Source organism: Paralichthys olivaceus, chromosome 13, assembly GCF_024713975.1.
Source record: "Paralichthys olivaceus isolate ysfri-2021 chromosome 13, ASM2471397v2, whole genome shotgun sequence".
Taxonomy (NCBI): domain Eukaryota; kingdom Metazoa; phylum Chordata; class Actinopteri; order Pleuronectiformes; family Paralichthyidae; genus Paralichthys; species Paralichthys olivaceus.
This window is the reverse complement of record NC_091105.1, coordinates 15,793,751-15,817,863: the sequence shown is the minus strand read 5'-3', so window position 1 is coordinate 15,817,863 and position 24,113 is coordinate 15,793,751. Positions and strand designations below refer to the sequence as shown.

General features: G+C 40.8%; 1 protein-coding gene across 1 annotated transcript in view; it reads right to left on the bottom strand.

Annotated features, from left to right (window-relative positions):
- The window catches only part of LOC109631937 (A disintegrin and metalloproteinase with thrombospondin motifs 16), a 56,798-nt gene that overhangs the window by 17,183 nt on the left and 15,502 nt on the right, over positions 1-24,113 (bottom strand). The window contains exons 5-15 of the mRNA XM_020091012.2: positions 22,147-22,349; positions 19,329-19,412; positions 17,653-17,812; positions 15,041-15,146; positions 14,124-14,261; positions 10,486-10,639; positions 7,473-7,568; positions 3,249-3,397; positions 1,056-1,228; positions 784-914; positions 313-436 (exon numbers count right to left, since the gene is read on the bottom strand). Of these exons, the coding sequence (XP_019946571.2) occupies positions 313-436; positions 784-914; positions 1,056-1,228; positions 3,249-3,397; positions 7,473-7,568; positions 10,486-10,639; positions 14,124-14,261; positions 15,041-15,146; positions 17,653-17,812; positions 19,329-19,412; positions 22,147-22,349 (1,518 nt within the window). The remainder of the gene's footprint in view (positions 1-312; positions 437-783; positions 915-1,055; positions 1,229-3,248; positions 3,398-7,472; positions 7,569-10,485; positions 10,640-14,123; positions 14,262-15,040; positions 15,147-17,652; positions 17,813-19,328; positions 19,413-22,146; positions 22,350-24,113) is intronic.

Here is a 24,113-nt window from a genome sequence, read left to right as displayed (position 1 = left end):
CTCAATCTCGGACAGATCTGGACAGAAATATGCGACCCGAGACACACTACATATGGCTCAGTAGGAAGCGAAGAAGAAAAGAATGGAGGGATAATGCAAAAGCATTGTGGGATAGTGCAAAACATATCGTGAGGGAATGCAAAAGTAATCCTGAAAATATTCTTGTCATGACCCCTCGGGGGGGCTCTGTAAAATTCTCGTATATTAGCTATAAAATCATAAAAGCGAGGATATGAGCAGAGTTCGTTGTAAAATTTCTCAAACCACATCAACAAATCCAATGAACCACTGAGTTTAATTACTATGACTTACGGTTAGTGTAATGCTGCTTGGTGTACTGTCCTTTATAGATCTTACAGGTGGAGTTGTCTCCTTTACAGACCCCACAAGCATCAGGCACAGCTGTGGAGCCCAACAGGCGGTCACAGCCAACTCTCTGGTGGAGAAAAAAAACATCCCTGCTTATTAAAATGCAACTTAACATCATACAGTGTAATAAATCACAACAGTTGAATGCCAACATCATTTATCCCTCTTGTGGTGACAGGTCAGCCTTTTTGTTTCACTGCTTTTGAAGTAGTCGAGAAACAGCACAACAAGGGCGTCTATTGATGTCCTCCGCTGCTAAAGCCATTCTCCCCAAAATTTATAGCGCACTTTCAGAGATCCCACACATGATATCATCTTCAAAAAAACATCAATGCCGACTCCGCACGCTTTCTATCTCGTGCTTCCACACAACCGTGTCACTGTCTCACTGCTCGGCTGCTCGTGAAGCATTACCTCACACAGTCCATCAATACAGACGTTTGTGCTGTCCTGTGAGCAGAGAGTCCCATCCTTAACTTTGCTGGCCAAGGCAAAGAAGAAATCATAACCTTCAGCGAAGCAGTAGAGCTTGCACACATCTTGATCTGGAAGACGAGAAAACCACCACAGGAGGCCAGAGGCAACAAGCAAAAATGTTTAGTGTCGTGACATCGCTAACTGGAAAATCTTCACTTGTCATTTTACTTTTTAATTAATTTTGAAAATGAATTCAGTGCTTGTCTCACCGTCCACTCTGGTGTATGGTCTCCACGTGTAGTACCATCCTCTGAACTGTTTGCTGTTGTACTCGGCACACTGTTGCGCTCTGTAGCCAATGCCGTTAGTTGGACAGTCCTCAGTGTTACACAGTTTGTACGACCTGGACGAGCCCTCACAGAACTTCCCTCCGTACGCAGGCCTATGGAGAGGAATACGCATGACATAGGTGTCGTGAAAATGTAGCTTTTCCTTTGAATCATTTTCTTTATGATCTTATTTTCATGTGTTTGTGATAAACAGAGACTGCTAATAAAACTGTTATTTAATCCAAAAAAGAAATAAAATACCATCCATGAATTATTCTCTGAGAAATCAACAAAGAAGTTGACAAACAACCAATTTCACAATTTTAAAGAGAGTGACAAAAGCTATCTGGATCCACATCAAAATTTAAATGGTTCTTCCATGACCCATACCACATCCCTCCAACAAGTTTTGTGGTAATCTGTCCTGTAGCTTTTGTGTAATCATGCTAACAAACACAAAAACAAATGAACAACCAAACAACTAAACAACTGCAGGTGAAAACCTCCTTGGTGGAGGTATTAACATTGAATTTCATTGTAACCATATTTTGGCACAGATAATATGTGACTATCCTTCCTTCTGTGTGTGTGTGTGTGTGTCTTTAAAGACTCATCCAATCACAGGTGTACAACCCCAGGCTATGTTCCATAAAATGCCTTCCAACGGGACAATTACACGTCTATGAGCCCTCCAATCACATTGTCACTTATCTCTCCCTCTCTCAGATTCTCCCCCTTTACATCTCCACATTTCATCTCCCTCTTTTTTAATCCCTTCTCTATCATCTCTTCTACCCATTTTCCCTCCCCCTCTCTCCCCTGCCTCTCTCTTCCCTCGCTTGTCCTTTGTCTTCCTCTCCCCTCCACCACCATCCCTTCTCCCTCATCTCTTGGTCTTTCTCCTCCTCTTGCTCTCTGTGTGTAATTTAGCCCAACACTTGTCAGGTACTTGGCATGGCATGATAAAGAGGAGGGCCCCAGCATTTGGGATATAAGAACCCCTGACTGACACTGGCAGCGCAAATAATCCGGGGTGACTGATGAGTATGGGACTAAGTGAATTGATAAGTGATGAGGTGACAGACCCGTATGATGGATCTTCACAGGTCTAATCATGTGTCGTAATGCACTCTTGGCCATGAGTCTATCAATCACAAACCACAATCCCTCTTTGTATACAGTTGTGTGTGTTATCCAGTTTTTCCAGTTCGTATGTATGGTAGTTGTGGCAAATCCCCCTGTCAATAGTCATTCAGTTCTTTTGATGCTCTCCACCTTGATTTGACATTCATTCAGTCTAGGCTTGTGTGCACCTTTGTCTTAAAAGTATATTTTTGGTGCCGGTCAACAAGCAATTCTGCACCTCTGTTTTTTTCAAATCACTCACATCTTTATAATACCCTCATAAAAGTTGTCGCTGCAACAATGAAGTCATAAGGAACCCTGCACAGTGTGATAATCCGTGGGATGAACTTCTCTCCTGTCTGAAGTGTGTCTGTATGTGAGTTTCTGCTCATCTCTGTCGCTCTTCACACACAAATTGACAATCACATTCATTAAGTTGCTAATCTATGGTGTTGGATCATGGATCCAACAAACCTAAAGTACTGAACAGGTCCTAATAACTTGTGACTATTGTTGGCTTGAGCTCTATATTCAACACAGGGAGGTGACAGTGGTATTGATCATCTTATGGAAGTTTCAAACTGTACATTAGTTGCTTGCATTTACATTCCTGTGCATTTCTCATCTTTGCTAACATGCACTCATGTAGTTCTTTACCTCCGCTAAGGAGCTATGCAAGATTACACAAAAACTACTGGACATATTATCATGTAACTTGGTGGAAGAATGTGGTACCCGTCAGGGAAGAGGTCATTAAATTTTGTTTCAGAGTCATATCAGGGGGTGGATCCAGAAACATTTTATCACCTTTTTTACAGATTTCCTAGGGAATAATTCATAGATCTTGATGAAAAAAAAAAAATCAGGCACATTTAAGAGACTAATATCTATGAGTGTGTGTTATTTGGTGCAGCTTTATTGAATTTAAGGGGAATGCGGGGCCTTGGCGGAGGTATCCCCCCTCTTGGCTATTAGGTACTGTTTTTCTTTTTTTTTTTCTTTCTCTACCTTGGATTATTGCACTGCCTCTCTCGATAGGTGACTCCACTCTCGCAGCTTCGCGAGCAGGCCGACCAGGAAGACCACTCCGACCACTGTCCATGCTGAGGCCTCGGGCCCTCGTCTCCCTGTTTGACACACTGGCCCCTGCGACACCACTGCAGAAAGAGGGACAGAGAGGAATAAAGAGTGGGATAGAAGGAGGCAGAGGAAGGGAGGCAAAGTGTGTTAAAGTCTCTATAACATACAGACTATATATCAGCACTTTATCTTCTTTACGATGACCGTTTGTCAAACCCCAGCAGAGGCCTATAAGATGCAGGGTTCAGGTTTAACTGCTGTCAGAAAGGTCACAGTCATGTGCTGGTTACATACTCATAGTCCCTCAGTGAAACTCCAGTGCTGCTTTTTGGACTGTCTCTACCTTGAGCTGTCATCGGCTAGAATTAACAGAGCTTCAGCCAAACACAACTGAAATGTGAATGTGGAAAAAAAAGAAGTGTCATGGATATTCACCCTAAAATAATACATTTAGATCTGTTTTGTGCTGTCAAATTTGCATTTCATGTGGCCTTATGCCTCCATTTTTCAACTCGTTAAAATCAGTCCAAGTGAAAACATTAACAAAAACATGAAACAGGTTGAAACACGTGTTGCCAACCATGCACAAATCAACACAGCAGTGTTTCTTCAACACTGAAAAACATCCTTTTAAACAATTTGAGTTCTGAGGCAAAACAATAAATATCTGCCAAGGGAGTGAGATAATTTCACTTCTTTCCAGTGCAAATCAATGACGAGGGTGGGGTATTTGCCTCGTTCTGTCTTGTTTATTAGTATTTATATGTGGTTTCTACGTACTTTCTGAAAGAAGTGTATCAGGTCAGGCAGATTTTGACTGCTTTTTTTGATATTTTTCCCATGTTCTTCCAATTTGACAAGGAGAATTTCCTTCACAATCTGGTTGCAGCAGACTTTTTGGGGAATATGCAGGGGGGCCACCCAGACGGAACGGCTTTCCACTCACAAACGCTGCCAAATGTGATCCATGAGGTAACCAGGCAGGGCAGCGTGAGGAATATCAAACTGCATCAGCGCTGCATGAAGCGACTGGGCTGCTCTTACTACTGAGTTATTCACTGTATGTATTTAAAAAGAGAGTCATTAACCAACCAGCCAATCATGTGTTGCAAAATGAGCCGTGCTTCGCTCAAAATCTTTTAATATAACACGAGAACACGGAATCTAAACTCTCTTAAAGCAACATTATGTCACAAGCTGTTTCCTGGCACAGCACTGAACTGGATATGTACGTGTCAAGATGACATCAGTCCCAATATACTGAATTTGCCACACACACACACTCACACACACACAGTGCACACAGACACATAGAAAGTGAACATACACACCCAAAACACACATAGTACACACACACACAAACACATACGTAGTGAACACACACACAAACATACACACAGTGAGTGCACACACAACTCAGCCATGAATAAGAATTGATATTGGGCATATGTTCAGCTGTTCTTGATCTCACTGTGTGTTCATGAGCTGCACACAAGCACACACAAGCACGCACACCCCCCCCCCCCCCCCCCCCACACACCTCTAGCTAATCTCGCGCTCCTCGACTGAACTAGAACAGCTGATTTCCCCTCAGTTTTCCCCTCGCGGCTGAGTGCCACAGATTCCTAAGTGAGCCTGTCATTGTTTGTGTTGAGTTAATTGTCCCGTGGAGAGAGAGGGCGGGATTAAACCATCAAGTTCAATATATTGAGAAGCAAATGCCGATGAGGGGCTGTCAGGGGAGAGGGGGTAAGAGAGAGAACGAGCCTTGGGGGAGAATCATCTTGAAAGAAGGAGGAGAAAGAAAAAAAAACACAAAGAATAAATAAAGAGCACAGATTGCTTTTTGGCCCCAGCCCCGATGGCATATTTTCGCCATGTCAGCAACAAACCAGTTGCAGCTGCTCCCCGAGATAGAATAACGGAGGACGACCACGATACCTCCATCAAGAGGAAGGCTTTTATTGATGCAGCACTTAAATGAATTCAAAGCTAAAACGTAATAAAGTCAAACTTTTCACTTAGTTTAACGATGTTTTTATTGGTCTGTGCTGGTAGAGAATGACATTGGTGTGTAAAACTACGCCACTAAAAGACATGCAGATTCACACAGTTCAAGGGCTTTTGTCTTGAAACAAGCTGAGTGGAAGTATCAGCACTTTACAGCAATAAAATACTCAGTAAATAATACTTTAATATTAATATCTCTATCCACAAGGCTGTTCACCTTATAAAATATCACCATCTAATCACTCAGGGTAAAGCCCATAGACGTATTGCTTGAATGTGTATCTGTGTGTATATGTGTCTGTGCATAAGACATCTCCTGACAAGCTATAACACCTCTTATATAGTAATGATATTAAATTCCTGCTTTTTATTTTATAAATGGATGATTACTGGATTTCATTTATTCTAGTATTCTAGTATTCTAGTATTAACGACCACTCAAAGCACTTTACACTATATAGCTTCACACACTGACACAGCCACCAGGGGCAATTTGGTGCTCAGTGTCTTGCCCAAGAGCAAACTGAGGATGAAACCACCTTTCTTTCAATTAGTATCAATGATCAACTATGAAACTTTCATTTTTATTATAGGGAACCTGAAAACAGTCATGTTGAATGTTCTTGTTTTGAGCAGTGTTGTTCTTGGAGGTTATTTTCTCACCAAACAAAACCTTGTGAGAGACTCTTGTTTGGTGCCTTTTTATTTGCGGATTTATTTGTTTAGACCTTACCATGGAGCAATGTATTGGCAAGAGTTAAATGAAAAAACATGCTGTCCTCATTTGACAAACCAAGAAAAGATTTTCTCAAAGGCATATTAACTCCAAGAATCATTTTGGCTCCTTTGACAAAAATGGAACAAGTTTTTAGGGATGTTATGATTAAAGGGTCGCTCAACTTCCTGAAAAGATGGTGAACTTGTTTAATTTCATCCTGCAGAAAGAAGTTGATAGCTGCATCCCCCTGCTAGAAACTTTATTGGCATGACCACTTGAATTGGCTCAAAAGCGATGGATAAAAGTCTAATTGAAGTATAAAGCTTCTCACGCCAGTCATGTGATTCCACTGTTGCGATGACAAAGCCTGCATGTTTATCACCCCTTTCCTCCATAACCACACAAACACATCCAACTTTGTGCAGCTATACTTGTTAGAACATTGGATTGACTTCCAATCATTGTGGACAGCAAAACCTAAACCACTGGCAAACCTTAAAGGAGCTGCTTGAAATAGAAGTTCTTACTGCTATATAATCAATGTTGGCATTAAAAGCTGTTTACTCATTAATTAAGCCGAAACAGCTTTTTCCCTTTGCTAATGTAACAGACATCTCAGGTCTCCTAATCCTAAACGCTGGCTCACCAAGAGCAGTCTTCCACAGTGGAAATTGATACCAATGTTAACTGTTGCATTGCTTATATTTCCACACACGTTTTTCACTTTTACTGAGGTTAGAACCAGCCGAACTGGCCCATCAGTTCCCGCAAATTACTGTAATGTCCAGTCTGTACAGTAGCCGTGCTCACAAGGCATACAATAATGATAATTACATTTTATTTCACTCTCTAGTCACCCAAGAACACCTTATAATATATCATAAATAAAAACAAGAATAATTAAAACAACACCAAGTATTAAAATAGATTTGACTTTTTAAAGGCAACAATGGCTGAGGTAACTTTACCATAACCATTTCTTATCCATCCCTTAACTTTAACTAACCTTTAAATAACCTTTTACTAACCAAGTCTCACTTGGCTTCAAACCTTTTTTTGCCTTATTAGGCTTTGGTCCTCATTTGGACTACTGGTCCTGAAATGGCCAGAAAGGTCCTAACGAGTTTATTAAAGTGTTTACACACACACACACACACACACACACACACACACACACACACACACACACACACACACACACACACACACACACACACACACAGGTTTGCACAACTATACTCAATAGGACTTTTATGACTTCCATTTATTGTGGACAGCATAAACAAAACCTTATCCCTCACTTTAACCTTAACCTAACCACTATTCATATCTTAACCAGGAAATTAGAAATTAAGATTGAGATTAAACACACACAGACAGACTCACCATCTAAACACAATAAAAAAAGGAAGATGTCAAGTCACCATATCTGGGCCGCAGGCAGAACCTTCGGCAGCTGGCATGAACTTGGTCTCACACTTCCTCCCGACACGGTGACACCACAGAGCCTTGCAGATATCCTGGAACAACATGAGAGAAAGACAAAATGTTAAATTGCATGAGACAGTGATTATTTTAGAAGAGGGATGATCAGCGTCCTCTTCACAACATCTGTAAACAAACTAGCGCTGGTAAGAACAATAAATTATAACTGCATTGTTATTTTGCCTCTTGGGAGCCATTCAGCCATGTTGATACAAAGTGGGGGACCAGGAATTGTCTGAATAATGACCGTCTGGCAAGCTCACAGTGTGCAGGAACCTTGAATCTCCCAAATATTTATGCTTCAGTAGCTAGGATAACAACATTTAAGGGAAAAAAAGGAGGAAAATACATGAAATGTTGTCCAACTGTTGCAAGGAATTATTCCACAGGCGACGCAATGAATCAATGATATTAAATCATGCACATCCATTGTTTCTGTTGCAAAATGATGGAGAAAATTCAATGAAAAGCTTCTTCTGCAATTAGTATTTGATTGCATTGTCTTTACCTTCCAGTTCCTGTAACATATATATATATATATATATATAAAATAGAGACATTAAGAGAAGGAGAAATAACCCCATCCATTAATGAGGCACATCTGCCTCACCAGTAAATCACAAAGTCATGATTGTGTTTCTCAGCAGTCGTCCAAAAGATTCTGCAGGAACGCTGGGTGGTTTCCCTGAATGCATTGCCTGAGAAACATGGCCCGCATGTTACCATCGTTTCTATTACCTTCTGAATGACTATATCAGATTGTGACAACTCAGTGCAGATGCTGACAGGCACCTCGGCCTCAGCTCATCACTGCCAAGAGCCACCATGGATTTCATCCCAAGGCCTGTATTTGTCCAGCTGTTTTGGTAGCTCAGGAACTTTTTCAGCAGTTAAAAAATGGCAAAGAGCGAGCGAATGACGGAAGATAAAGAGAGACAGGGAGAGGTGAGGAGAGGAGGAAAAAGAGAAAGAGGGGAAAAACACCCACACTTATTATTTTGCATTTCGCTAGGGTAACCAAGCTCTACCAAACCACAAACGCCGTGGAGAGAATTGTTTGGCCGCTCCACTGGTACCTTATCTTGACAATGCCTGCCAAAAAGTTCCAAGAAAAATGATTTCATTACATGATGAATTGCACCACTGAGGCTGATACTTGAGTGGTTTTTTTTATGAGTAACAAGTGTCTGGAAAGACAGTGAGCGTGAGGGCTGCTTGGGGATTTTTGGGTCCTCTGCACCTTGCCGCTACCAGGTGCATCAACAGACATGAGACGTGAGAACAAAAACAAAACCATGAGGGAGTAATTCTCTGATGTCTTATGGCTGGAATAATGCAAGGATGTTTCAGTGTTCAGAAGAGTAAAGGAGGATACCATCTGTCAATATCATGGATTCAAATCCAGCAAGTCTCTGTGACATTTCCAACCCTTGTTCTCAAAATATGCTAACATGCTTTATAACGTTATCATACTCCATCATGATCTTTAATGAAAACCAAAATAACATATTCAAAAAGGGAAATGTGTCTAGTAACTTTAGGTCTTACAGTAACTGCACATATGCTATAGTCTCACAGTTCTCAGACATGACGAAGAAGAGTTTGCCGTTCGCTAAAGGTTCTGGTGATTCGGATGAGCGTTGGCGCCTGGGAACAGCATTGAGGAGGCAGGACATTGACCCCTTTTGCATCTGTTGTGTGTTAGAAACATCATCGACACGCCTGCTTGCTCGCTTTGTGTTTTCTGGAAATGCTCTTGCTGTATTCTCACATGGGCTCACCCAGATGTAGGAGCCATGGATGAGTTGAAGCTGAATATTATTTTTTGGTAATGATACAAGGTGTAATGGTTATATTGTGGGGTATTATTTAGTTATTTATATTTATTTGTCTTTATATTGATTCGGCAGAATGAAGGTCACTTGGTGGGGATGATGATGATGGTTATATGAGCATCTATTGACCTTTGTGAGGCTGGTTGGAATATTTGATCACTGTGATTGCTTCAATTTATGAGTCTGTGCACGTTATGATAAGTTGATCTTCTATTTTTAAATAAAAAGTTGATTGCATTTCTTTCAGATCACAGTAATTATTTTGGTTAGCACATCATAAAAACGATTCAGGCCCGACCTCAACCTCTCATTTCCAGATATTTTACAAGGGGGCTGGCAAGAAAAGGTTGGGGAAATATCCATAGCAACTGACTCAGACATTTGCATTCTCACATACAGCCCGCTCTGGATAATTTCAGGGAAATGCCCAGACTTCTGTGCATGTACGGGAGCAGCTTTGTAGCCACTTGGAGGCAAGGATGTTGGCCAATTTATTTTGGAGTTGACAAGGGTTTTTTCTGACAGGTCTTTGGTTCTGATGAAGTTTAGGTAGGCTGCCATGTTTGGACCCAAGACGATTTCTAATCCAGATGCAACAACATCAGTAATTTAAAACATTTTAAAATGTCATAAAAGAATGAAGCAATCCAAATCCTGTGAGGACTCACACAGAGCATCTCAAACAACATCAGCAGTAATGAGACAATGGGAGAGCAACAAGAAGAGATTCCCATTGGCGATGCTCCAGTGTATATATAGTCATCCATCCCAGTGAGTATTCCATGGGCAGCATTGCAACTCTCCCAGTTTAGTTTGTGTTGTTGTGTGTGTGTGTTTGTGTGGGTGTGGATGTGAGAGATCAAGTATGCATTCATGTGTTTGTGTATGCACGAGGCCATCTAACCCTAATTTTCTCTTTTTCTTCCTTTTTGCTAATTCTTCTTTCTTCCTCAATCTCTTTCTTTGAATCCCTTCCTCGATTTCTTTCTCTGTTTTTCCAAAGAAATGACTGCCCTCAGATTTTTTTAGTGCTAATTAAGCAGCTGCCAATGGGGGTAGTGACAAAACCTTGGTACGGGATCTTTTTCATTTGAAAAACGTCCAAAATCAATCTTACCTTCTTAAAATCGAGGGTGCAGAGTTTGGCCTTCTCCCCAAACTGCCATTTGCACTGCGTGTCTGCATCGTACAGCTCGCCAGGCAGTTTCTCGGGGTACGGATACTCCTTGACTGCTCTGGGTTCATCTGATAGGCACAGGGCCTGGGCGGAACTGGAGGAGAAGAGAAAAAAAAATAGAAAAGAAAAGACAAAAGGCGAGGAAAGATGAGGGAGAGAGCAAAAGTGGGAATGAGTAAAGCAACAGAAAGAGGGGAGTGCAGGTAAAAAGGTCAGGGAAGGAGAGAGGAAATAAAAAATATATAGGGGTAACATTAATCATTAATATTAAAACAACTTCAGTGATATATAACATGCATGCAACGGTCAGATGTGTGATTCAGTGCCACGCTTCATTAACGTGACGTAGCTCATATGTAAGCCTCCCTGCTGCACACCCAAGAAATTCCACAACACCGAGCACCAGTCCATTATTTTCCATTGTTCCTCACTTTGGAGAGTACCCTAAAGTGTTGCCATGGAGACATAACAAGTTGCCAAACTCAAAGCCGGAGAGTAATGGTTTTAATGCATCAGACACTCAATTATGACAGACATAAAAAAATATATCCTTGCCCATATCACTCATATCCGAACACCAGCAGGGGGTTTCCAATGTTAACTGATATCAGTGGTTACTATACAGAGATGTTTTACAGCTTAAACACAGTAGGCCCAGGGAATATAATACAAAAATATGCTGGAAAGAGCATGAAAAGGCAAAATATGTTGGAATGGTTCAACGTGCTAGTGAGTGGTCCTGATCGCTTTAGCAGAATAAATGTGTGTCTGAGTGTGTGTGTGTGTGATCTTTCATTGCTTTATGGGTCCTATGTGTCTACAGAGAACAATGGCTGTTCTGCAAGTGTAATATTCTGATGTCCTGCGTTATTCACATAATTGAGTTTCTGAAAAATACATCAGCATCAGCAGGCACACGAGTGAGGCTCATGGGCATGCCGGCACTCAGTCACACATTAGATTAAAAGGTCAGATTCCCTTTAGAGCAGGTTTTTGGTTATTAACCGATGGCACTGATGTGAGCTGGAAGCACTGAACGACCCATGATAATCATCTGCTGCCGATAAAAATAAGGAGTCTGTGAAGCACCCATTGTTTTCATAGGATTCCCTGCAGATCTGCTGAGTCATCTCTTCCTGACATTAAGTAAACAAATCATTTTCTTACTAAAATGGTTTGTTGATAAATCAAACACAAAAACAGTAAAACCATGTCATGTAGTCAAGTGAGAAAGTCTCATAAATCTCATTGGCAAATGCCAAGGACAAGACTGGCAAGATGAACAGTGACAAAAGTAACAGCCTGGACCTACTTGATAAACTGCTGTATGAGATTTTTAATGGGTTTTTCTCCTAGTCTTGACTATAACTGTCTGTGGGTAAAGCTCGAGCGTGGGGACAGTTTTCTCTCTGAACACGTTTTGTCCTGAATCCAAGGATTGGCACCTAAATCTTTCATAAATAAAACTGAGAAAAATAATGTTATCTCCAAAATAAATCTCTTTAAAAAAAGCTTTAAAGCCATCACTGACGGATTAACAAAAATAGCTTCACCAAAATGCAGTGGTGGGGCTAGAGGTGGAGCCAGGGGGGCACTGGTCCCAGCTGAAACTTAACCCCTTAAGTGCCCCTGTCCTGTTAAAAAAAACAAATCACTCACTAACAATAAAAATAGGTATGATAATTTGTTGAGAATTTTTATTTTCTGATATAGAAGATATAGATATTTACGATTCAGGGAGGCTTCCGAATCCGTACCATTAAAATTATTTTTCAAACCCCTCACACTTTTATTATTTGGGCAGTCCACCCATTCCTGCAATTATCAGAAGGGGAAAATCGGGTCTCAAATGGGCCAGATTATTCTCTAGTGTGCAGCAGCCCTCACTAAATCAGGAATTGTGCATGGATGTTGGACTTATACTGTAACTGGCCCCTTCATGGCCCCTGTTTTAGTAGGGTCCTAGATCCGCCACTGCCAAAATGGAAGGACTAAGTAAATATTTTCGGAAAAAAGAGTCATTCAGAAAGATGATTGATAATATTCTCAAAACCAAAGTAAACATGCAGGTGAAGCCAGCAGCTGATAAATTTAACTCTACATAAAGACAAAAGTTTTACAAGAGACACTGAGATGTTGACTTTATCAGGATCATTAGATCAAACTCTGACCTTATGTGTTATTTTAGACTGTGGGAAAACAAATGTGACCACAGGAGAAATCTTGTGCCTTTCATGTTTCACCAACTTTTTAATGGCCTTCACCAAACAAAAACAAATCCAAGTGGCTTTTAAGGAAATTCCGCTTCCCCTGTTGTCCATCCATGTTATGCATGACGAAGAGCTGTGATAAAGCTTCTGACTGTACAGTGTTGGCACAGAGCTCTCAGTCATAGCTGATCGAGGAGAGAGAGCGGTGAGTGAGTGTGATGTAGAACTCTGTTGGCTGACAAAGCTCTTCCATCCAAAGCAGATGACGATAGCGACATGTAGTCTCAGTTAACCCAATGAGACATATTAAGCCAAAATATTTCACTATGATAACATTCTGTTGATTGCAATTAGGAAAACATACAGTATTTTTTTTATCATTCAGTGATTTTACAGGAAGAATGACCCTCGGTTGGTTCAGCAGTGCAGAGATCCCCCTCCGCATGGCCTCGGGGGGGTGATGGGAGTTTAATATAAGGCTGACAGGTCTAACAAGGGTGAGGTCACTCCAGCTCTAATAACTCAGCGAGGAAATACACTGTCTGTCTCCACCACTCTGAGCGCGGAGACCTGACAGTTCAGTTAACACACTGGTAAATTTAGTGGAGGGCACTGGCTCTGGGCTATCTGGTTTCAAATACACACACACAAACACACGCACACGCACGGACACAGACACTTAGACGCTACGTCCATGGTGCTTGTTTTTTCACTTAGGTGAGCAGGCTGCATGCATGAAAAATGTACACACACATGAACACACACAGACACACACACACACAACTTTCTCGCTCACACACTTTCCCTCAGATCGTGTAAAACAACACCTACAGGAAAAAAAGCGGCACCACATATCATTCTGCTTTGTTGCCATGTTAGCTGTATATTTCAGCCTCACACACTGCCGCCCTGTTTGACTTTGCTTTCACAAAATAAAGCCCGTCCAATAATCATTCTAACATGAGTGCAGTCTTTCACTTGGCTCTCTTTGGACAGCCGGCCATTTGGAACTGATGTATTTGCTGTTGACATGTTCATCTATCAGTAACACATGTTGAATGAAATAAACACAATGCGTAAGAAAATGGGAACCCTCTTATTTAAACAATTCTCTTTTACAAACTGATACGACACTTTCTGTTTTTGTTGCATGAGCACATAACAAACGCTGGCATGAGTATTTACTCCTGACTCGCCACATGAATGTGATGCAGCCCCTTATTTTCTGAAAACTTAATAAGAGTCTTTAAAGCAGGGTTGCCCATAAATGTCAGTATTAACAACAAATGCTCCTTAAATCAACTCTGTGTGCGCTGTTCACCACAACAAAAGCAAAGCAGTCATGGTAAAAAAAGAAAGGCTGCTTACTTGAGGAAGCGGCTGAGGTATTGGCGGCTGCAGGCAGACCAGGAGAAGATGCCGTTGTGGCCGGCTAATGTAGGGGACATGATGTTGCCCTCCGACTTCTTACAAACGTTACCCTCACCATCGTGGACCATTCCAAAACTGGGGGATTTAAGAAAAGAAGGAAAATATTAAATATGGTTCAGTTATGGCAATGACACTTCATATTCAAGTTAAGTCAACTTTATTTAAAAAGCACATTTAAAATGTTGAGAAAAGTGCTGGACAATAAAAGAAGACAGTTAAATAAAAATAAATTAATAATGAAATTAGATCGAATTAAATAAATGTTGTGATGTGGAAAACAACTTAAGGACACTAAGAAGCACAAGAGTCTGGTTTCACATTAACTATGTTGACAGAAGGGGAGCACTTCAGTGTAAACGGTAGGCTGTTCCATGGGGTGGCTACAGTGAACGCACTATCCCCTTCATCACTTAACCTCGACCGAGGAACAACTAGTAACTGATCAAAGGGTCTGAGAGATCAGGGAGTGGAAAGGTGCTCGGATAGTAGCTCAGGTATTTATGGGCATTTAGTGCTTTAAAAACCAATAGAGGAACCTTAAACTCAGTTCTTCTTTAAACCAGAAGTAAAGATGCAAGAACGTGTGTTATGCTGTCTCATTGCACATTGTCATATGTTTGGATCAAGCAGGAGAAAAACAGGCTGCACCATATGAATGTGTCTGTCAAAAGTCCTAACTTTTCCTTACTGATGGACGTGGAGGATTAGGCAGCGAATTTTTGAACATACAAATGAACAAACATTTACAAAATGTATAGACACATATGTCCCTTCTTCAATCTTACTGCATGTTTAATGAACACACATCAGTTTTTGTATGTCATCATGAGCCTGAGAGGGATGGAAACCCTTACTTGTGTCCAGATTCATGGGCGATGGTGAATGCCAGACCCAGGCCTGTGTCTTCATTAATCGTGCAACTCCGGTACTTGCTGCACATCCCACTAATCGGAGCAAAACCTGTGAAACCGGTGATGCAAATTTTACACATTGTAGATCACAGTTTTTGATCAGACAAACATATTTTGGGAGTTTTTGGATCAATGTCAAGAGTTACTAGGATGCACAATAGTACCCAATACCTGACATTTCTCAAAGAGGACACTTCTTTACCCCTCACTTTAAAACAATGCAGGACACTGCTGGCAGGCCTTATTGGAGTAAAGACAAAACTGACAATCTTGTTTATCCCACACTTTCATTGTTTGATCCTCCATTGTTTGGATGACGTCCTGCCGGTGCTACAGTATCCCTTGAGTGTACAACTGCGTGCCTTAACAGGGCCAAGCCGGCCACTGTCCAGGCATTGCTGGGACCACTCTCCTCCACATCCTCATATATTAGACCGGTTGCAGCCCATGGGTGGTACTCTGATGATTTCGGTTTTCCTTTTCAGTTTCTGTTATTCCTATTTCACATTAAAATGGTTGCCTCTTAATGGGATAGTTCACAGAAAAATTAAAATTCATTCGGTGTCATTTGCACCATGGTTTTAGCCTAAATGTCCTCTCATATCCTCCTCAGAGGCGCGTTCACATTCTCATTGCCACGCTGGAAACCCACACACACTCTTGCCCAAAGCCACGTGTAGGGTGCGCGTTCGCATTGCTGCATCCACTAGCATCCGCTACTTCCAGTAGTGAACCTTTAGGTTTTAGGCTTAAAACACAGTGTAAATGACGATTGTTCAAGTAGAATATGAATATCAGGGCTTGCGGACACTTGGATGAAACCACATGAGCAGTATGGAGGCATGTTGTGTTTTTTTCTGTTGTTTTGTTATGTCTGAAGAAGGGGTCGCTTTGGCTGCAACACTGTTAACCCCTGAGACTCCAGAAGTGTTTTGTGGACTCAAACACAATAATGTTTGTTCATCCCAAAAAAGTATTTGATCAGTCAGGTCCAGCATGACCATGAAATCAGTGGAAAACCAAGAAACGTCAAACAGGCCATAATTTGGTAAAAATCCCTCCATATGTTAAAATATGAGACTCTGTGGGAACATCCCCAGATCTCTTTCTACCTTTCACTTCATTCCTCTTCTTTACTGCTTTCTCATATGCCTCCTCCTCCATTAAACTCCCTTTTTAATATTCAGCTCCCTTAACTGTGCGACTCTCTTTCTGTTCACTTTCCCTCCGTTGTTCCCATGGGGGCCTCCCATAATGTTTTTGTCTCAGTGCCTGGGGGAGAATTCAGCCTCGTGTTATGTTATTTTTACTGCTTTAAGTCATTCGCTATAGAGTGTAAAACCCCTAAAGTAATGTTCCCATGTACATAACTAGTCTGAATAATGATACTACATATGTACATAAGGAGGCAGAGAGACTGTGAGAACTCACATTTTAGTGTCCAAAAAGAGGTAGATCATTGATATTATCAACTGCGTTTTGAAATATGGAGGCAAACATTGATGGCTAGGGCTGCTATGCACTAACCCTAAACTCAACTGGTAGCACTAATGGTAATTTTGGCTTTGGCCTATGGGAATTAGTCCAAGCTAACTCTTATTAGACTGCACACACACAAAACATGCACACACAAATACCTTTAAACTGGGCAATGGTTAAGGCTAATGTTAGTCTCAACGCTTTGAAGTCAATGCTGAGGCTTGGGTTTGTGTGTGTGTGTGGGGGGGAGTGTGTGTGAGAACGTGCATGTGTGTGTGTGGGACACAAAATGGCCGTTTTTCTCACAGTGTGGAAAACAACAATGTGTTGGCACAGTCATTACCACAAACAAGCTGTTGTTAGTTTGTTAGATGGTGTGCACTCAAGAAAACTGACTCCAGGGATGTGTGTGTGTGTGTGTGTGTGTGTGTGTGTGTGTGTGTGTGTGTGTGTGTGTGTGATTAAAGTAGCTGAACTCTTTTCTGTGATGTGAAAACAGGATGAGCATATTTCATTTTCTAAACTTGTTTTATTGTTGCATCTGCATTATTTTCTATAATTCTGCATCTTATAAATAAAAAGTTCAAGAGGTCAAATTCCAGATAAATCAATCAAGCTGGACTACTCATCCTTCCCCCCCTCTGCTGATGAATTTTTCTTTTTATCTGCTGCAAACTTTATATTACTCCATATGTGATACTGTGGAGCAGAAAAGATCTGAAGGCTGCAGATCTTTTTAACATCTGGTTTGACGGGTGTGATCCTGGGTCCCACCGTGTGACAGTAGACAGGGGCATTTTCCCATAGAGACACAGGCAGCAAATATGAATGATATATTTCTATCAAGAACAACAGACAAACAAAGACAAATAAACACAGCTGGCAAACATGTGTCGGAATTAGTTAATTTAATGTAAAACCCTCTTAAAGTGCCACTTTTCAATATTTGGAGCTTTTGCATTTGCCCTTACTTCTTTTGTGTTTACTCAAATTTCACTTTTAGACATTTTGTCACTGTAGAATCCTCCTCCATGTTTTTGACCAGCTCAGTGATGGACAAGGCAATAAAGACATACCGAGAGTGTCACAGGGTTCATTCTTCCAGGAGCAGATGTCAAGTCCCGTCAGGAGGATGGCGTGGTCATGGTGGCGTCCCTCTCTGCCTCCCAGAGTGGACTGCCAGTGGCAGAAGCTGTTCAGTGTGTGGTCTGCATGGTGGTTGATCACCAAGCCATCCTAGTAGATAAACCAGATAAAATGAGGCAGACAGAGAGAAACAATGTTGTCCTTATGGAAAACAGGCAGTGAGCACAGAGTGTGGATTTCAGGAGAAATAAAAAGTCAGTCAAATGAAATCACGTCACCTAATCTCCTTCTCCTTAGACGATAACCAATTTGACACCCCATATTACATATGCGCACATTGATATTGAATCAACTTTTCTTACAAGTTCACATGTTCATAGATATTTTTAAATAAAGAGGTCTGAATTATTTGGATAATTCTCCAAAATGTAGAAAAAGGCCCTCTCACAATGTTAAATGAAGAGGGAATAAAAATATAAACTAAAATAGTTAAAGGGTTCTTCCTTGGCTTATACCCAACCCTTCAACCAAGTTTCAAGAACAATCACTTGTAGTCAGTTTTTTACTCTAACTAGTAGTTTTTGCTTAATCTTATCAAAAGACAGACACATTTCAGATGACATATGGCAAAATTTGATATTTATCATTTATCACAGACAAACTGTCTGAATGTTAAAGGCAGCATGAAGACGTACGAGTGGACATTCTTATTTGGGAAAACTGAACTCTATTAACATCACAGGTGGATAGAAACCTGAATCCATTATCCTTGACCTGCTCTACACTTGACAGTACCTCACCTATTTCTTCATCCTTCTCTCCCTCGCTCTATGTTTTTTTTTTCTCATGCTGTCTTTCTATTGCCTGCTCTCCACGAGAATTTCCCTCCTCAAACTGGCAAACATCCAGGAAATGCATACCCTATAATTAACCACTGTAAAAGTCCTTAGTTGTTAGGACGACTCCGGGAAAATCTCTGACAGACCTCAGGGATCAGGACCTTCAGGTAAAACAAATACACAACCAAATTCTTATTTCCCAGGCCCCCTAATGTCGCCATTAACAAACAAAAGGGTGGTTAAAGTAAGGATGTATATTATAAGTGATATATTCTTTGACATGAACAATTCTATATCGCTTGTGTGAGAAATTTTCAAAAGCTTCAACCCCATCAAAAATCTATAGCCATCATTCAATGCCATGCAGGGTAAATAAAGATGGATGACATGACTGCATCCCTAAAGTGAATCTAAAGGGTCTCGATCACCACCCAGTGGCTGGCTTCAGTATAGGTTATGAATCCCACCTCCTCTATGTTAGTGGATGGGACCTGGGCTAGATTAAAAAGTGTAAAAAGTACAAGTCAATTTTTTTTTTCTCTTTTAAAGATGTTTGTTATGACAAGTCGTTGTTAGGTTTTATTTAGTAATATGATGCTATAAAACTGGGGTGAAACTTCACGATTGACAGCTGAGACTGGTGGTTGGTTGAGCACGGTAGCGAGGTCCAGTTGAGCAGACTTGTTCCAAATGCCTTTTGGATAATGAGAGGAAGTGGAGTTGTGTTGTCCATCTTGATATACAGTCTATGTGCAGTGCTGTTAAAGTGGCATTTTGAAAATATGAAGATTTCACCTGACACTACTGACAGACTTTGGGATGCTCACCTGCTCTTCATCCAGAAGAACGAGACCCACGATCACTATATTGATGTTCCCTCCTATTGTCCCGTCTTTGAAAAGACTGGAAACCTAGAAGACACAAAAACAGATGCTATTACATATTGCTAATGCTACTATTTATCAAATTTTGTATTTAATATGAATAACATTCATCAAAGTCCTGTCTCAACGGTAATTTTCTGCTTACAGTTTAATAGCTCTCTAAAGTGACTCTAACAGCTGTTAACGACTTGTAAAAAACTTGGCTAAAACACAGTCAAAGACATCATCCTACTGAGCACAGTCCCACATGTTTATTCCCAACCTGATTCCCTGTTATCCAGCTACATCAAGTGAGCGTAGACATTTTCACAGATATTTGAGAGGCTTGATGATATAAGTATAGAGTGTTATTCTGCCATCGGATATGCAGTTATTAAAGTCCTCAAACACAGATCCCCCCCTCCCCTCTCTTAAAAAGTCCTTTAACTCTCAAAATGTTATGTATATAAAAATGCATACAGTGTCCAAAAGTACTTAAATGGTCCCTGTAGCATTTTTCACATATACCCAAGCTAACCGTTCACATTAAGAACTTTCTTCTGTGTCTGCTTATTATAAATGTGAAATCATGAGATATTTATGGTCAATATTGTATATACACTGTGGCTCTGGAGTTACAATGGGTCACCCACTGACCAGAGTGTTGGTAGTATGATCCCCGGCTCCTCTAGTGCACTTGCCAAAGTGTCCTTGGGCAAGATACTGAGGCCAAATCTGCCACTGATGACTGTGCCATGTGTGAACAGAAAATGTTTTTAATAGAAAAAGCACAGCATATGATAGCATTGTATGAATGTGTGTGTGAATGGGTGACTGCTTGTAGTGCAAAGTGCTTTGAGTGCTCGATAGATTTAGAAAAGCACTATATTCATTCATACAGTCCATTTATATTAACAGCAGGATTGGTAATTTGTTTCTGCAACACTTTTTGTCTGAATTGTAGAAATCCTCTTCACGTACTGATAGTGGAGTGTAATAAACACAATCATATTATTCAGACGGAATTGAATGATTTGCCTGCATACCTGTCTGTCAGTTATCGACCTGCTTACCTGTGCCCAACCTGCCTGTGCTCTCACTGTACGCAACCAGAGTCTTCACAAGACATACAAGAGAGACATACAGTATACCGTTGAAGCAGAGACGACAGCCAGAAGTTAGCGAGCACGTCACAGAAAAATCGTCTTCCAGCTATTTCATGAGTTTTGGGGGTGGAGCGTTGATGAGAGGCAGATGGGATGTATCGATTGCATAGCCTCGTGCTAGATTTTCCAGGATTACCAACCCTAGCTTTAAGTATACAGTTTGCACCATATTAAGTTTTAAATGTCTTTGTCTGGAGACAATGCACCTTGACATTCCTGTAGAAACAACACACAAAGCCTTTGCAATGGTGTTGTTTAGGTTTGATCACCACAGCCGCTGTTTCCAATCCAGTGTCTTGTACTCACACAGATATCTCACCATCAGTCATAACAGTTTGGACTTTGAAAGCAGACTCCTGATCTTTTGCCCTGGTTCATTCTCTCTTGAGCCTTGTGAATAATTCAGGTGCCACTCGCTGAACTTTTTTATTTTCTCTCATCAGGAACACACTCATTCGATCCTTATGTTCCTGATGTTTGGTCTTTTGCTCTTCCTCCGCACTGACTCATGAGAAGACACACGGCTGTGGTTTGTTACAGAACTCAAGCAAAACCCGAAAAGGTCAAAGAGGCAATCAAAACCACTCACTTAAACTGAGATCTCCTGGAACATCAGTGTTTGATGGAGTTTCAGACTTACACACTTCAACAGATACAATGAATCACTGCCTCATAAAAGAAACAATCACAGCGGTTTCCATAGAGCTTCAGCGCTTTGTGGTACAGCCAGCTTTTTTTTTAATCATTTGTAATTAAAAAGATATTTCTGAAATCTTTCCAGGGTCGAGCGAAGAAAACATAAATCCATGTAAATACTTGAATGCATATCAGATTTAGCTTTAAACAAATATTAAATAATCTTTCCCGGGACCCATGGGAGCTGGCAGGTGGGGCAGGGAGTCGGGTGTTTTGTGTGAAACTCCACACTGTATTTAGGTGACTCCTCTGAGGGCAGGCTGTGACTACTCCAGCTTGGTTTCAACTAAAGGGAACCATGTTTTCAAAATAGATGGATTATCTTTGGATTTGTCAGTCACTCACTAAGTAGCAAAACGACCGTGACGGAATTTGCTTGCAGATCAGCTGCGAGGGACGGGGGTCACTGTAAGCGCTGCGGCGGTGATCTCACCCAGATATCGGTTTCATGTTGTTAGATACGCTCTTTTTGATAAGTGAGAACAGGGTCGACCAGTCACTAAACTCTAATCGATGGCAAACTTACTTATGTGTGGCAAATCAATTTGTGCTGCCCTTTCATTTGTAAAAACAACAAGTTTGAATTCAGGCTGTAGTTTTGACAGTGTGTAACTTACCCAAACTTAATTTGATTAGTGAATATGCTGGCTAGCCTGTGTTATACTGTTGTTGAAGCTATTTGTAAATGTTAATTTTTACATAAAGCTGAAACATACGCAGTGTAGCCAGTAGAAAACATGCTACATAAGTGCGCTAACTTGGTCACACCAAGTAAATATGCTGATATTTTAAAGTTACTTTTAAATTGTTAATCTTTTGTTTTTAGCGTGTTTCTTAGCATGTACATTTTTTTAGGTAATAACCCAAATCAAAATTATGAATCTTAACATGAGCATATGTGTCCCTTAACTCTCTCTCACCATATTAAGCACCGTAAGAACATATGTGGTTATGTTCTCATGGCCGTGGTTATTCATCATCTTTCTGTCCACCACCACCAGCGTCTCCACGTTGAGCTTCTGATTGGCCTCGTTCTTCATCAGCACTGCCCTTTTGTTCCTGGGGATAAACTTGTACTCGTCCGGGAGGATAAACACATCCTCTTCTGGAGGTTTGGGCATGTCTGGAAACAGAAGGGGGAGAGATAAAGGGAATTATAATTAATGAACGTATTAACCGATGTGGTGACAATTGAAACAAACTAAAAGAAGCTTCATGCATAACAGACTGTGGATGCAGAGTAATTAAGTACAAAACCAGCGATAGTGGATTGTAGGTGATTGATGAAAGAGAAAACAATTGCACATACAATAATAATTTAATAGCAATTGTAACTTCCATTACAAATATACAATCAGTCTGTCCCACAGCTGATTAAACTGTATGTTGCACAAGAGTTGAAATGAACCTGCAGCCACTTGCCAAAGGGTCACCTTTGCTTGTGAGTGTTAACCAGCTATTCTGGCAAGTAGCTGACAGCCATTCCGGATGATTTACTATACTTTCACGTTCATGACTTGATGTCATGGATAAACTGCAAACTGAGCTTTCTTACTGCTGTTGACTCTGGCAGTGTCAGTGTTATGCTACCATTAAGTCAAGTGTGAAACCACAGTGTGTCGTGTACTGTGCATTAGCAGCACATAAAGCAAGTCAGATTTTATTGATATGCAACTGTACCATGAAAGCTTTACATGCTACGAGCAGATCAATTTTGCTGTCAACAAAGTCTTCAAAGATCAGTTTCACGTTCTGCCTTCATAACACAATATGTTAGATAATGACGGACAAAGGCCACAATGTTTCATGGCCAATTAGCGTTAATCGAGAATGAACTTGTCACTGTTTTAATCTACTTTGCAAACAAAGGTGATTTTGAATGGGGGAAGGCATGCTGTGTTAAACTATGTGATGACGTAAATTGCAATGAATACAAACATATTGTGAAAACTAATCAGCACTTTCGGTGACTTCGACAAACACAGACAATGTTGACCTCAAATGCAGTTTGTTCATGTTATAACTCCCATTTTGAAACTCGAAGGCCATTCAGGAGAGTGCATACCTCCGCCAAAGCCTAACAGTCCCCTAATGAAACCACATTTAAATTATCTAGATCCAGATTTTGATTGTAGTCTGACTAAATAACACACACTTTTAAATATAAGACCCCTAAACACGCCTGATTCATGAAGGAAAATGTTGAAAAGCGCCCTATCTCGCAATGTTAAAGAAGGTGAAAAGAAATTTCTGAATCCAGTCTCAGATACAGATCTTCACTAAAATTGAATGGGTTCTACACAGACCCATACCACCCTCCACCAAGTTTTGCAGTAATATCTGCAGTATTTTTTACCATGTTCACAAACAAACACAAACAAACTAATTGACAGAGATGAAAACATAACCTCCTTGATGGAAGAAACTAAGTTTCCTATAAAACACCTCACATTCAAACCATGCAGGAGGTGCATAGTAAAAAAAACAGTCAGCCTTCAACCATTGTGGCCTTTGACATTATCACCTCAAATCTCGTCTTCCATGCTTTCAAGTTATCAAAACTTTCACCAATCACTGTCTGACTGCGATAAACCATAAAGGTTCAAAAGGTTGCTTACATAGAGGGAAAGCAGGTGAGCAACTTAAGAGCCCTTTTTGACTAAAACATGGCACAGGTGCTCGGTGATGTCACTGCGCGGGAATGTAAACACCAGTGTGTTTTCACAGGGGACGAACAGCTGGGGTTCTGCAAGGTAATGGCAGTGGTACCAGTCCAATCCCTGCCTGCTCGCTCTAAAATGACCCCTGTGACACCGGCAATGTTAACTGATCTTGTGGTAATTTTCTTGAGGGCAAACATTTGTCACAGTGTTTAAGTGAATATAAA